The 15302-nt window shown below is 33.8% G+C and overlaps 1 protein-coding gene across 2 annotated transcripts; it reads left to right on the top strand.

Annotated features, from left to right (window-relative positions):
* Positions 1 to 252: 252 nt before the first annotated feature.
* LOC136219098 (2-dehydro-3-deoxyphosphooctonate aldolase 1) lies at positions 253 to 15020 on the top strand. Of its 2 annotated transcripts, XM_066006343.1 has the most exons (15): positions 253 to 405; positions 518 to 603; positions 701 to 798; positions 997 to 1093; positions 1538 to 1603; positions 6546 to 6605; positions 6763 to 6837; positions 6920 to 7004; positions 8697 to 8755; positions 9522 to 9566; positions 9842 to 9940; positions 10172 to 10219; positions 10362 to 10409; positions 13757 to 13859; positions 14385 to 15020. In XM_066006343.1, the coding sequence occupies exons 2-14, from the start codon at positions 568 to 570 to the stop codon at positions 13811 to 13813; spliced, it is 873 nt and encodes a 290-aa protein (XP_065862415.1). In that variant the 5' UTR covers positions 253 to 405; positions 518 to 567; the 3' UTR covers positions 13814 to 13859; positions 14385 to 15020. The 2 variants fall into 2 exon arrangements, with proteins under 2 accessions (XP_065862415.1, XP_065862413.1); XM_066006341.1 differs by lacking the exon at positions 14385 to 15020 and having other exon boundaries at positions 13757 to 14059.
* The last annotated feature ends 282 nt before the right edge of the window (positions 15021 to 15302 follow it).

Raw genomic sequence — 15302 nt, forward strand, 5'->3', positions numbered from 1 at the left:
ATTAACTTATATAATGCACGTTTAATCTTATTTGTTTATTTAAATTAGTAATTTAAACTTAATTTAAAAAAAATTAAAATCACCCTACTGTATATTTTTTTGTTTATCTGACTTCATTTTACCCTTCATTATTATTATTATTTTAAATAATAACCAAATTTAACCAGTTTTAGAAAAAGTGCAAATTTAACTGTAAGTTACAAATCTTATAAATTTGGTCATCTTTCCCTGCTATTTTTGTATAGAAGAAAGAGTAATTTCTACTACATCTCCTTCATAAAAAAAAAAAAAAAAATTTCTACTATATCTCATTTCACTGTTTTTCAGTATTCAGTCCGTCATTTACACTGTTGCGCGGTTCTACGAGATCGGAAAACTCACTCCACAATAATACGGCGGTCACTGGTACTTAGTCTTCAACTATTTGTTTTGTATCATCACGGTGAACAATTTTTCACTTGTGAGATTTATTATTTAAAATGTGGTGGATTTTTTTTTCTCGATTTCTCATTCTCAGGATTCGAATCTGCTGTATATAAATAAGTTAAGCTTGGCTAACTGCAAATCATGGATTCCTCCACGCTGTTATTTAACAAGCTCAAGGTTTCAAATCTGGATTTACTCAACCTTTTTTCAGTTTCAGGTGTTGCTTTGATATTTTGTGTATGTGCTTAAACGTGATTTTGTATTTGGTTTACAGGCTGCAGAACCATTTTTCTTACTAGCAGGCCCCAATGTGATTGAATCAGAGGAGCACATTCTTAGCATGGCCAAGCATCTCAAGATTATTACAGAAAAGTACGGTTTTCTTTGATTCATTAGTCAATGTAGATGATAAAAGAAAATAGCAGGCATAGTGATAATTAAGCTCCTTGGTTCAGCTGTTCTACGGATTTTTGTTGTTTTTCTTATTTCCAGTTATTATCCTTCTACGATTCTTTTTGTTGGACCGTGCAAAACTCTAATGTCATTAATTTTTCTTTTCCAATCTCGTAGAGTTGGGATCCCGCTGGTTTTTAAGTCAAGCTTTGATAAAGCTAACAGGACATCCTCAAAGTCATTTCGAGGTCCTGGCATGAGTGAAGGATTAAAGGTGAGGATGGACATATCTTTGATGTCTTTTCCAAATTTCACGACATATTTTTGTCAACACACAGCTTAAACTTTCTAGGAATTAACAGCCAATCACTTAGAAAGCGTTGTTAGCAATTTTAAGGCTGATTGGAGCATTTAGTTATTTTATTTTTATCTTTTGACAAAATTCCTCAAATGAAGTGAGACAATTGCTGGAATGATGCAATTTGTGTACATCTTTTCGCATTCTTTCATGCACGCACTGGTGCTTTTAAAATTCAAATCAAATGTTTGTCAGGCACGAGCAGTAGTTCTGTAAAACTTTGTTATCATTAGTTTTTTCCCCTAATTCTGTGCTGTGGAATCTGTCATTCCTAGCATTTTTCATACTTGATGGTTCAAGACTCAAAACTTCGTACATGTAAGAGATAATTGATTGTATCTATTTGCCTTTTGGTGACAGATTCTTGAGAAGGTTAAAAGAGATTATGACATCCCTATTGTTACTGATGTACATGAAAGTATTCAGGTAAGAAAATTTTCCAGGTTAATATTGCTAGATTTCCTTTAATTTTTGCTGCCATTTTGTTGAATTTGTTTTATGTGATTCCTTTTTTTTGTTATGTGAAGGATGACTTTAATAATCGTGATCTTTATCTTTATACACATGTAGAGTGTACACAATATTACGGTTATGTATGGAATTAAGAAAGCAAAATGAATATAAATAAAATACCCAATTACCGAAAAAATGAGGATTGTTTAATTATACTAAAGTGAGATTACATGTTCTCAACATTTTGAAAATTTTATTTTCGTGTTAACTTATGCACAACATATTCAATGGAATGGCTTCCCACATTCCCTTACATCTTCAATGGATTGACATCCCATGCCACTTTAAAGTTGCACACATATACTATGACATCCCCTCAAACCATTAAGATCTATTTCCTCATACGTCTTCCTAAAATTTTCCAGTCATATTTATAACAAACTTCCAATGCCAACCACCCCTAACAACAATATTACTTGCATGATTTTTATCAATTGTTTTGTTGAAAAGGTGTAACTGTTTTCGCTAAGCTGTGTAAATTGATGATCATATATCCCTTATAGCATGGGGTTAATAATTGCATGGTGTTTTAATTGGAAAAAAACTCAATAATTTATCGTTGTGAACTTGTCGATCCACAAAAGCCTTTGATTATTTTTTCTCAGTAAGGAAGTTGCCGGTGGTACTGATTATATAAGAATCCTTCTTAAGCCAAATGACATGACATGTTTGTTATAAATAATGGGAAATAATTTCAGAACTGGATGTATATCAGGTTACCTAACTGCAATAACTTTTATCTGTTAATGTAAAATAATATCCAGTACTCAAGGTAGATAATCTCTTTGTTACAAGGATAAACAATTTTCACATCTCTTTGCTCTGTCACCCTTCTTGGATTTATGTAATTCTTCATTGTTTAAAATGAACAGTTCTATTCTTGTAAGTTTCTTTCCAGAGTTTGAATGTTAATTCTTATTGGCATCTATATTCTATGCCTATGTGATCCATGTGGTTAGTTGTGTATGTAGAGGAGAAGGATATTAATAAAACTTAATTGCATAGAACTTAGAAACTCAAAATGTCAGTTTTGATTGAACATATGGTCATAATTAGGAACTTTAGTTCATAGTCTGTATTTCTATGTTTACATTCCTTTATATAACTTAGCTGCTTATCTAGCATTTTGCAATCTAAGTACTAGTTCGACATACCATCTTTGGTTTGATATCTTAAGAACTTATTGTCTTATCTCTGATCCCTTGTTGGTCTAGGGAATATTAAATTTAATCTTAGTTTTCTTTTGGACTCTGAAATTCTTAAGAGGATCAACAAGCTTTAAGATTCTAATATTCCCTTAAGCTTGAATAATATTAAACTATAAAGCACCTTTACTTCTAATGCTTATATCAGTACTACATTCACTATAAATTTAAAAAATTATTGCTCCTAGTGATGTGATCAATTCAGTCTAGATATGATGCCTATGTTGGAACAAAGACAATGAAAATCTCTTTATGAAGCGTTTAGTCATTTGTTACTTTTCAAGGAAACTTACATGAAATTCGGCAGATAACTGCAGATTTATGCCACCCACAGTTACAATTAGTTCATTCTTCTGTGTCATCTCATGTGTAGTTTTAATCCAGTCAAACTAAGTACTTGAAAACTAGCAATTTCTTCTGCATTACTTTTCCAGACAAGGAAACTTCAGGGGGATATTTGTGGTAATAAGCCCAAGGTCATGAATTTTGAATAATCTGATGGAAAATGGCTTACCTCACACTCTTGATATAAATTTTCTCATCCTGTATGGTTCTTTTCAGTTTATGCTTTCTCTTTTATGGTTTTTCTAGTCTAAAAGTCAATCAATTATGTTCTTTAAATTAATATTTTTAAAGCAATTTGAGCGATGGGTGATAGAGAATGTGATATACAATTCTATATGTGAATTATGGGCAATATTGGAATAGAAACGTGACACATGAATAGGGTTAGCTGGAGTTTGTTATATTAGAGGCTATACTGTTGTTAGGATCGTACAATTCGCAATTCGACTCGTACGATTCAATTCCATGGGATTCCGAGGCGTATCTATGGTTATGACTCGAAATCATACGTGAATCGGACATGAATCGGCCGAGTCCACCGATTCATGTTAACATGCACAATTTTTTTTTTTAAATGGAGTCAAAATCGAATCGGGCCAAATTAAAAAGGACTTTAAGAAAACTAGGAGACTCTATTGGAATTTGGAACCAATAGGAAACAATAAAACCAATTTTGAAATTAAAAAGTAATAAAACAAATTCCTATTCTAAACTAATCTCTACAAATTCTATTCCTTTGCAAGCAAGTCAGTTTATTGTGATAAAAAAACCTAAATCATTATTAGGATTGCATTAGATTTGAATTTTAATGGTTGATAACTTGATGTAATTTCTATTTTGACATTAAAATTGCATTTTTAGACTAATATTTAAAGTTAAACATGGTTAATATTTTATTTTTTATAATATTTTGAATTTGATCCGAATCTTACGACTCGTTTCAATTCAGGAGTCATGATTCACAAAATGAGGATTTCGAGTCACGAGTCGAATCTCGATTTAACAACTATGGAGTACATAGATCAGTTAGGGGTAGTGAGGAGGGCCTTTTGGAATTCATTTTGGGAATCGGCCTTTGGCTTAAGAGGAGAGGTTCTCTCCTTAGGCTAGTGTAGGATAGAGTTGTTTTTGCATTAGATTACCTTTTTCTTTGTTATGTAGTCATCAATTTCTCTATTATCAGTAATATAAATTCTTTTTCTTCATATTAGAGTAGTGTTTGTTGATCTGTGTAAGGGTCTGCTTGGATTGAGGTTAATGAAGGTTAATGGAGATTAAGTAATAGAAGGTTAGATAGCTAACCTTGCTTTGGAAAATTTGTAGAGACTAAATGAAGGTTAGTTTAAGTTCCACCAAATTGGAGGTTTTTGGAGGTTTTTCTTTATAAATTTTATAAAACCTTCAAAGGCCACTACTAATAGAGCCATGGAGAAATTCTCTTTCAATAGTGGTGACCCAAAATGGCAAGGGAGATTGTTACTATCAGGTCACAAGGAACAATTGGGTTTGCAAAGGTTGGGGCCGCCCACTCATGTGTCTTCAAACTACAATGATAAGTGGATGGAAGGCAATGGGTTTAAAAAAATCAACCTAAAGAGAGCGTAGCAGTGAAATTTCATTCTACCAGAAACAATGTTGCCATTACTGATCCGACGAATCAAAGCATCACTTCAAATTGTGGAGCTCCTCAGTTAATTCAAGAAAATTGGGGCCAGCGGAGAAAGAGATTGTCCAGTTTTTGTAATGGGCAGTCTAAATTTGTTCCTGGTGTCCAATATTTGTTCAATTGTGGAGAAAGTGAATCAAATTTTGCATTTACCATTCTATTCAAAGCGAACGTAATTCTCGAGGTTAGTTATGGAGTGTTTGAAGTTTTTTCTACATGGGAAGAGGGACACTTAGAAAGTGGGGGCAGCGGAGAAAGAGATGGGCCAGTTTTGGTCATGGCAATCTAAATTTGTTCTAGGTGTCCAATATTTGTTCAACTGTGGAGAAAGTGAATCAAATTCTGCATCTACCATTCTATTCCAAGTGAACGTAATTCTCGGGGTTAGTTATGAAGTATTTGAAGTTTTTTCTACATGGGAAAGAGGGACACTTAGAAAGTGATGATTGTGATAAGAGCATTCCTAATATATTTTCTGAAAATGATTGGTTTAATTTGGGAAGTTGGGATAAAATCGTAGTCACTACTTGGCTAATGAATGTGAGTGAAATAAGAAACCTACAAAGGACTATTGACCACAATATGGTCAAAGAGTCTTTAAATGGTGGAATACGGTGAAATATGGTATTTGGATTGGAAGTGTGAAAGGATCCTCTGTTTTGTTGACGAGCGGATAACTCTTTTAATTTTAAATCATGCTGGTGAAAGCAAATGAGATGTTGGGGATGACAGTTTGGTGGGCGCCAGGTCAAGTGAAGCATACTTGGAATCTAGTCCAAAAATGATTTGAATATGAATTTGTCCAAGGGGTAACCAAAAAGAAAGGTTCATTTTGCATAACTTTCTATGCCTCTTAATAGCACTCAAGGTTCAATTAATTATTCTTGCAGTAAGGTTGAAGGTTGCTAAGTGGGAAGGAGAACCAATGTGCTCATATGCAATACTATCGAAAATCAACGAAAGTGAAAAGTTTCAGTTTGTGTTTGTTAATTGCTTCACTTGGGTTGTGCGTATTTGGAAACATGGAAGCGTTCCAAAGGTGTAGTGTGAGAACAAGTGTTTGGTGATGATCCTAGTGTTGGTAAGGCTTTTGGGAGCAAGGAGGCAGGACCAATGAGCTGGATTGCTTATGATTTGGAAGTTTCAGATTCTTTTCACTGGTTGATTCCATGGATAACTAGGGAACTGGACAGTTTTTGAAAGCTGAATTTTCACACAACAGTCTATCGTGAATTAAGGGAAATATTACTATATGTGAATTAAGGGCGGAGTAATGATAGATAATGTGATATATAATACTGTATGTGAACTAAGGGAAATATTAGAATTGAAAAGTGAGACATGAATAGGGCTAGCTGGAGTTTGTTATATTAGAGGCTATATATAGATCACTTAGTGGTAGTGGGGAGGGCATTCTGGAATTCAATTTGGGAATCGGCCTTTGGCTTGGGAGAATAAGTTCTCTTTTTAGGCTAGAGCAGGATAGAGTTGTTTCTGCATTAGATTATCCTTTTCTTTGTACTGTAGTCATCAATTTCTCTATTAGTGTTTGTTGATCTGTGTTTGAGTTTCAGTTTCCATCAGGGTTATACTTAGATTCAACATTTCATTAACCATTTGAACCCATTTTATTTGGCAGTGTGAGGCAGTCGGGAAAGTTGCAGATATAATACAGATTCCCGCATTTTTATGCCGTCAGGTAAAGTGTCTTGGAGCCCATTGCTTTTTTGATCAAGGATTGTGATTTTTTTCTGTTATTCGAAGGAATGTTTTCATGTTCTTTTACACTTCCAACTGATAAACGAAAGAATAAACAAAATCATATTTGTCTTTTTTTTTTTTTTTAATTACAACAGACAGATCTTCTAGTCGCAGCTGCCAAGACTGGGAAAATTATTAATATAAAAAAAGGACAATTTTGTGCTCCATCTGTGAGTACCTAGCCTTTTTTCGTGGGGAGTTGTTATGACATTCCGATTACAAGCTCTTGAAATAATCATAAAAAATTTGCAGGTTATGGTAAATTCTGCAGAGAAGGTTCAATTGGCTGGCAATTCAAATGTAATGGTTTGTGAGCGAGGAACTATGTTTGGATATAGTAAGTTTCTATTTATGTCTACAGTAGTATGAAGGGCTAATTTGCCTTGATTGGTGATATTTGGAAGGGCTTTTTACTGGTCTGGTTTTTTTGCCACTGGTGTTGAAGATTTTAATAAAGTCATTATAACCTACTGAATAAATTACTCCCTCTGTTCGATAATATTTGTCTTATAAGGTTAAGGCCTATGAAGCACAGACTCTTCCCCGGGGTCGCCGTGGCCGAGTCGGACTCGCCGGACTCGGGGACTCGGCGGGGACACGGCGGGACACGGCCGGACACAGCGGTGACATGGCGGGGACACGGCCGGAAAATAGGACACGGATGGGGACACGGCGGGACACGGGGGGACACGGCTGGGGTAAAAAAAAGTAAAAAATTAGGGTTTTTTTTTAATTTTTTTATAAAATTTAAGGATCAATAATGCAATTTGTCAAAAATCCTAAATTATAATCTCCATCGCACGAATTAGAATTAGGTCTTCTCTCCTTCCTGCGCAAATCGCGATTTCAACCCCTGTGCTGCGTACATCGTAGTTCTTCTAACATCACGATTTCGTTTTTGTTTCTTCTCCTAACATCACGATTCCGATTTGTGATTTAGCATGTTTTTATATATTTTTATATCTAATATATATATAATTAATTATATAAAATTTGCCGTGTCCCCGCCGCACCCGTGTCTCATATTTTCTAAAAATGCCGTTTGCCGTGTCCGCACCCGTGTCCGCACCCGTGTCCGTGCTTCATAGGTTAAGGTACAAGAATTAAGAAATGTAATTAATTTTAACTAAAAATAATTTGTTACCCTTGTATTAATTGCATCCATTAATTAATTTTTATGTATTCCCAAAATAAAGTGGCAACTTACATAGGGGTATATTTGGTAAAAGTCAATTAATATGTATGGATTGAATCAAAACATCATGTATTATGGAACAAAAAAAATCTCTACTACACAAATATTGTGAAACGAATGGAGTATTAGTTAATACTTCTCATTGATATGGCCAATGAAAGCTAGGTGTAGGGTTTATTTGGATTTAAATCTTGCTGATGAAATTCAGATTCCTCTAGTGAACTTTTATTAAAGGTTTAGCACCATTTTTCTAAATAGAAAGTTGGTTGCTTTTCATTCATTATTTACTATGTCGTTAGATTCTTCATAGTTAAGACTTCTAATAATTGTAAGAGTAGGATTAGTTATTAAGTCACCATAGTTATCAATATAACAAACTATATTCTTTGCTTTTGATGATGAGGAAAGTTTATGTGGCCTAACCTGTCTCTCTTTCTTGTAACTTTTTACAAAATGAGGTGGATTGTCTAAAATTGAGTCAAAATTTTAGCATTTGTAAAGGACTACATGTGTACAGAATCTTTAGAGATTTTGCTGCTTTGGAAGATATAGATGACTTGGTGGCAAGAAGACGACATTTGTTGTCAAAATATTTCCCCTCTTTGACAATTATTCTTTAGAAGGAATCAATTCAAACATTGAATAAACAATTATTCTTCAGAAGGAATCAAATTCAAACATTGAATAAATAATTATTCTTTAGAATGAATAAATTTCAAACATTGCACAAAGTCTTTATGACTTCAGGCTTATTGCATATTAAAATTTCAAATATTTGATAAATCACAAATATATATCTGGTTTGACATTTACATTTTGGATTTGGATTTGTAGATGATTTGATTGTTGATCCACGTAATCTTGAGTGGATGAGGGAAGGTGGTTGCCCTGTTGTAAGTCAAATACTTATTGTGTGCTTTGTTTTTTGTGATTGCTTAACAATTCATTTCTTATGCCTTCTCTCTATCTTCGTTAAGAAAAAGGTTTGTGGGGCCAATATAAATCTTTGCAAAGTAAATCAAAGCATAAATGCATTGAATGTGATATATCTGGCTAGACTTCAAGATGATAATATGGAAGTTTCTTTCAATTATTTTAACCACCCTAGCATGAATCTCCAATGCTTTAACCATTTATGTTACCATTGTTCTAAATTTATGTTCTATGTCCAAAGAGCAGCCACCATATGTAGTGTAATACTCTGTGCAAGAGTCTAGCTTCCAATGCCATTATTAGAGTCATAGATGGATATGCATTAGAGCATAGAAAAGATGTTATCAAGCAACTAAGTGGAAATAGATTATTCATAAAGTTTACAAGGACTTTGCACTTTCCACTTGTCGTAAGTTGATTCCATGATTTATTGGTTTCATTCAGGTCTTTTGGATTATTTAATAAATAAACTTCATTTTTTTTTTTTTAAATTTGGGTTAATTCTGGCATTATCAGTAGTGCTGGATATTCATTGCAGCATGGAAAAGATGTATCAAGTAATTATGTGGAAATAAATTATTCGCAGAAAAGCTTTGCTGTTTCCAATTATAATAATTTGATTCCATGATTTATAGGTTTCATGCAATTCTTTTGGATTATGTAATAAGCATTTTTCTTCAAATGTGGCATATTACTGTGGATGAGTTGAGTGCTTTTTTGATACAGGTAGCTGATATTACACATTCATTGCAACAACCTGCTGGGAAAAAGGTGTGAAATTTCTCATATTTTTGTTGCATAAGATGACAATAGTGCTTGAATTGAGTTTTATTGCATACTTAATTAGCCAACATTGTTACGTTCTACATAAATTCCTATAGTAATTTTAGCACAACAGTTTTGCTTAATTTCATGGCCTTTAATGTTAAAAGATTTGTGCTTTTCTTTTAGCAATTAACTTTTCTCAATCCTTTTGTCTATGTTGAGTCAATCATCCTGAATCTTATGTGCCTCTTCAAATTATTAAATTTATGTTCTTCACTTAGTTGGAAGGTGGAGGTGTTGCTAGTGGAGGTCTTCGTGAATTAATACCATGCATTGCGAGGACAGCAGTTGCTGTTGGCGTGGATGGCATTTTCATGGAGGTATGGTAAATCTATTGAAAGTGATAAACTCGCAATACAGTAGTTATGATATTATCATACTCCTTTTGTTGAGGTTATGTGATTGAATTACCTTCTATTCTCATTTGTCTACTCTCGTTTTCGGGTTATAAAGGAAGAAATTATCCTGCAAATATTTTTGGTTCCAATTATCAGAATAAAATAATATGCTTTTTTCTTTTTGTTGTTGAAGTGTCTATTTTGTATGATTAGGTGCATGATGATCCTCTGAATGCCCCTGTAGATGGTCCAACACAATGGGTTAGTTTTTTTTTTTTTTTTGGGTACTTGTGAGAAAATTTATGGATTTTTCTCGAGTGTTGTTTTTTCTTCCATGAACATTTGCATTTACATTTGTACTAATGTTTTTAATTTAACACTTTTCACTTTTTCATAACAATAGCCTCTACGCCATTTGGAGGAACTGCTAGTGGAGCTAGTGGCGATAGCTGTAAGTCACTACCTCATCTGTAAATAGTGCATCTATTTTCATTCATCTTGGGACATGTAAACACACAAGTTTGGTTGAGAGAAATCTCAATGAATTGTATCAGAAATACAGTGAGAAGCTAAAATAGGAAAGTAATTTAAGCTAATTCCTAAATTTAAGCTAGCTAAAGTTACCATATTAGTGTATTCACACCTAGCTATTGACTATTGACTATTGACTAATGTATTCACACTGTAACATAACACTCCTCCTCAAGCTGGAGCATAGCTTGTTACAAACATATTTAACCCGAAGCCCGTTTAAGGCTTTAGTGAAGATATCCCCAAGCTGCTTAGATGTAGGCCGTAGAAATGATCTTCTCTTCTAACTTCTCACGAACAAAATAACAGTCGTACTTCAATAAATATGAAGAGTTGTTTGATTATCACGCCATAACTTTGTCGGAGTAGTTATCTTGAATCTTAAGTTCAGACAATAGACGACGAATGCACATAATTTCACAAACTGATATTCAGATTCTGCACTAGAGGGAGATACAACATGTTCCAAGAAACTAAATTTCTTCTAACAAAAGTAGCCAGTATTGGATCTCCTACCATCATCCTTATCTCCTACCCATTTTGCATTGGAGAAACATGTGATTAATGCATGACCACGATTCTTGTAAAGTATTCCTTGACTAGGAGTCCCTTTAAGTAACATAAGATGAGTCCAATGATCAATGGTGAACGACACTGATAGAATAGGCTATATCAGGTTTAGTCACCGTAAGATAGTTTAGTTTTCCCACCAAATGCCTATATCTACTAGGATCGTCAAATAACTCTCCTTCTGATGTGAGATGCAAATTCGAAGTCATTGGCGCACTACACGACTTAGCTCCAGATTTTCCTGTTTCTGGCAACAAAAAGATACCTTTCTTACTCCTTCACCCCTCAATTCCCAAGAAGTATTTTAGAGCCTCTGACCATGAAGAAAGGATTTTAGAGATGAGATTCCTGAGATGTCACTTCATGTAATAACAATATCGTTTACATAGACGGCGGCAAGGAGAATGATACCTAATGTAGTGTGTTTATAGAAAACAGAGTGATCACACTTGCACTTTTTCATCCCAAACTTCTCAACTGTTTGGCTAAACTTCTCAAACAATGTTCAAGGACTTTGTTTCAAGCCGTATATTGATTTGCGGAGACAAAAAACTTTGCCATACTCCCGTTAGCAACAAACCCTGGTGGTTGCTCCATATGAACTTCTTCTTGAAGTTCCCCGTTTAAGAAATTATTTTTGATATCCAGCTAGTGCAAGGGCCAATTAGAACAGGCCATTCTCCTCGACCGGAAAGATAGGGCTAGACGCTCCTTCTGTTCGTACCTTTTTCTTTCTGTTTAGCTTTTCCCCAGCCCCCAAACTACAAGCCTTTTTTTTAGCACAAGGAAATCGTGTAGACGCTATTGAGATAAAAATTCAATAGAAGTCATCTTAGCCATCAAAGAGAAAGTGTTAGAATAATCGACTCCATAGGTCTGAGCATACCTCTTTGCTACAAGACGAGCTTTTAAACGAGCCACAAATCCATTAGAATTAACTTTAATAGCATACACCCATCAGTTTCCAACAAACTTCTTTCCAACTGGCAAATTTATCAAATCTCAAGTACCATGCGCATCCAAAGCATTCATCTCATATATCATGAAGCATAGGCTTCCGAGAGGGATTTATGAAAGTGCATGAACGTTTACCCTTACGTAGTACAATAAAAAGATCAGAATCTTGACTTGTTTCAGAAGGTGGATCTGATAGCCAAACAGATATTGGTACTGGACCAGAAGTTGGAGGACTCAGACGTCTAGAATACACCTGACAAATAGGCGGTTTAGGTGGTTGTGTGGGTACAAACTGTGGAATTTTGTGGGGTTGATACACTAACACACTATTAACATCGTCGTTTGTAGTAGGTATGTCGTATGACGTGGGAAAGAAGGGAAGACGCTCAATAAATGTGACATGAGAGGAATAAAACAAAAGCATCGATACCCTTTCTGAATGTATTTGCACCTAGAAAAGTAGTTTAAGCTAGCTATTGACTATTGACAGTTAATATACTAATGTATTTGCACCTAGCTATTGACTATTGACATAGTTATTAAAGTCACATGGCAAACTTAGGCGTGGGAGTCCTGGAGCCTTGGCGCAAGGCGATGGGGCACTACAAAAATAAAAATTATAAAACTATAAAACTAAAATAAAAGCGCAATGAATACTAAACCATTAGAATTTTCTTAATTATAAATAAATTCTAACATGCAATAAACCCCATATGATAAAAGCTAAAGTACCAAACCATTACAATATTATTAATTATAAATAAATTCTAACATGCAATAGAAACCCTATTTTATAAAACTACCGTTCAATTGTTCAACTAAATAGTAAATCCTAAGTTGACTAATAGCTACTCATCAAAACTCTCCAAATTCATCACTCCTCATCTAAAGCATCATCAAACTCTTGTTCATGAAACTGATCCTCTTCATCCTCATCAACAAATCAGTTTCTTCCTCATCTCGAAAAACAAAAAGAACCCCCTAAAAAGTGCACCTGTGTCACCGAGGCACGCCTTTGGCAACTGCGTCTTGGCACACAATGGCGCCCCTGGTGCGTGCGTGCCAGGGTGACTGCGCCCGCCATTCAGGATGTTAAGGCGCTAAGCACGGTGCCTGGTGTGACATGCGCCTTAGGCGTTAATAACTATGACTATTGACTAATGTATTCACACTATAACATAACAGGACCTATGCCAAACACACTGCATATCTACATTTTAATTAAGGTAGATCCAGGTGTCATATATATACGGGGTTGTGGTGGTGAGTATATATATCTTAAAACTCTACCAGTTCAATTAATTTATTGTCTCCATTGTTATCACCCACTCTTTTGTTACGTTATCTTGTTTATTTCATACTATGTTGTTGCCTACTCTACTCCGTCATGATCTGAACCTTTTGTTGTTCTGTCTTACTTAATTAACATCATTGGTATTCTTGAAATTTAATAAGCCTGCTAATTTGATCAAATTTAGTTTCTGATCCTCGTCTTACTAGACTCGTTGCTTTTCTTCCTCTCTTTGTCTTGACTTGATGTTTCAGTGACAGTTTTTTACATATTCTTGTATGGTCTCTAAATTTAGAATGTGCTGTTGAGTATCGCTATGATTGGAACTGTATTTTGAGTAACGTGTCTGGAGGTGAAAAATATGAGTTTAATCCTTTGCTATATTATTGTTGGCATTCAAATTGTTGTATTGACGTGGATTTTTTTTATTTTGTTGAAATCTCTGAAAGAGAGCAAGTAAGGGAAAGAGAAAAATGGAAATTGATCTTACACCATTTCGCGAATAGAGAAAGTTTCCTTGGGGGAGTAAAGAAAAGGAATCATTAATTGATTGTAAGCATTCCTATCCCTTTCTATTTGTTCAACATATTAATTAGAGCAATGGTTGCACTAAAAATGGTTATGTTGCAAACTGTGTTAAACTAGATTTTCATAAATAATTGTTCATTAAAAAAACTTATTCCGTTGAATATATAACTAAATTTGTGGAGGATTTTTTTTAAGAGATTAATGTAATGAATGTAGTGAATATATGGTAAACGATTTTCTTGACAATTTTCTCGTTTAAAAAAATATATATGGTATTTATTATTCAATTAAATTGGATTAGAATATATCTTTTTAATATTTACACGTAAATTAATAGTCTAATTATTTAATTTATTCATTTTAAAGTGATAATGTGGATTAAAATTAGGGAAGTTAAAAAAAAAGCTACGTGCATAGGATTGTATATTTTTATTTTTTTCTGATAAAATGATAATGTTAGAAAAAAAAAGTACTTTTTTCTCGAGAAAATAATAATAATAATTCAATTCCTTGAGATGATATAATTTTAGTTGTTATTGCTTATGCTAGTAAAACTTTCCGTAACGGAGCTAGGAGCTTAAGAAGAATTTTGAGCTCAATCATTAGCTTTAGAAGTCAGAAAAGCAGAAAATATAAAAATCAATTTGGAAATCAGCTCCGTTAGTATGCCCGCAAACCGACAAAATCAAGATTGGACTTGACAGTTTTGTGTATTACCATTTTTTTTACTAACATTGAAAACCATATGTACGGTCAAAGGTAGAGATCCTCTAGAGTTGAAATCCCATAGAGTTTGTGGAGTTATATGCATCTCAACCATTAATTACAAAATGAATGGATGAGATTTGATTGATCAATAAATGACTAATTAAATATTAAAATTTATCAATCAAATCTCATCCATTAATGTTGCAATTAATGGTTGAGATTACAACTCCACCAACTTTAGAGGCTTTTCAATTCCAGAGAATCCCTACCCACTGTTTTTGTTACATACAATTCTAGTCCTTGAAGTGTCAAAGAAATCACAATATACTTTTAAAAAAAAAATAAAACTATATTTTATACTTTTAGCTATTGATAATTCGTTATAAATTGTGATATGTATTATTTAGATTTTGGTGAACTAGTAAGATTTAAGAAAACAGATGATGTAACTAGCTATTAATTTTGTGGAGAAATTTTACAATACTTTTAGAATATATGCCTTCCTAGTCTATCAATTTTATTTATATATATTTATTTCTCTGCACCAATCATTTCTATCTTTTTTCTTATTGGTGGGATGTATTGTTTCAAAAGTAAAGTATAGTGTTAGAGTAAATTAAAATCCTTTACCTGATAGTAAATACCTTTTACCTATTTACTTCTTGACCTAGTCATAAGACTCATTTAAATTCATTAGTTAGACTAGAATCCTAAATCCCTCAATATCAGCATCTAATTCTCCATATCTTAGTTGTTGTA

Source organism: Euphorbia lathyris, chromosome 2 (genome assembly GCF_963576675.1).
Source record: "Euphorbia lathyris chromosome 2, ddEupLath1.1, whole genome shotgun sequence".
NCBI classification, from domain to species: Eukaryota; Viridiplantae; Streptophyta; class Magnoliopsida; order Malpighiales; family Euphorbiaceae; genus Euphorbia; species Euphorbia lathyris.

Excerpts from the sequence above, each read along its gene's own strand:
- LOC136219098 (XM_066006343.1), top strand. The coding sequence starts at position 568 with ATGGATTCCTCCACGCTGTTATTTAACAAGCTCAAG. Across the intron at positions 6,606-6,762 it reads CCGCATTTTTATGCCGTCAG|ACAGATCTTCTAGTCGCAGC; the intron begins GTAAAGTGTCTT and ends TAATTACAACAG. Across the intron at positions 8,756-9,521 it reads GGGAAGGTGGTTGCCCTGTT|GTAGCTGATATTACACATTC; the intron begins GTAAGTCAAATA and ends TTTTTGATACAG.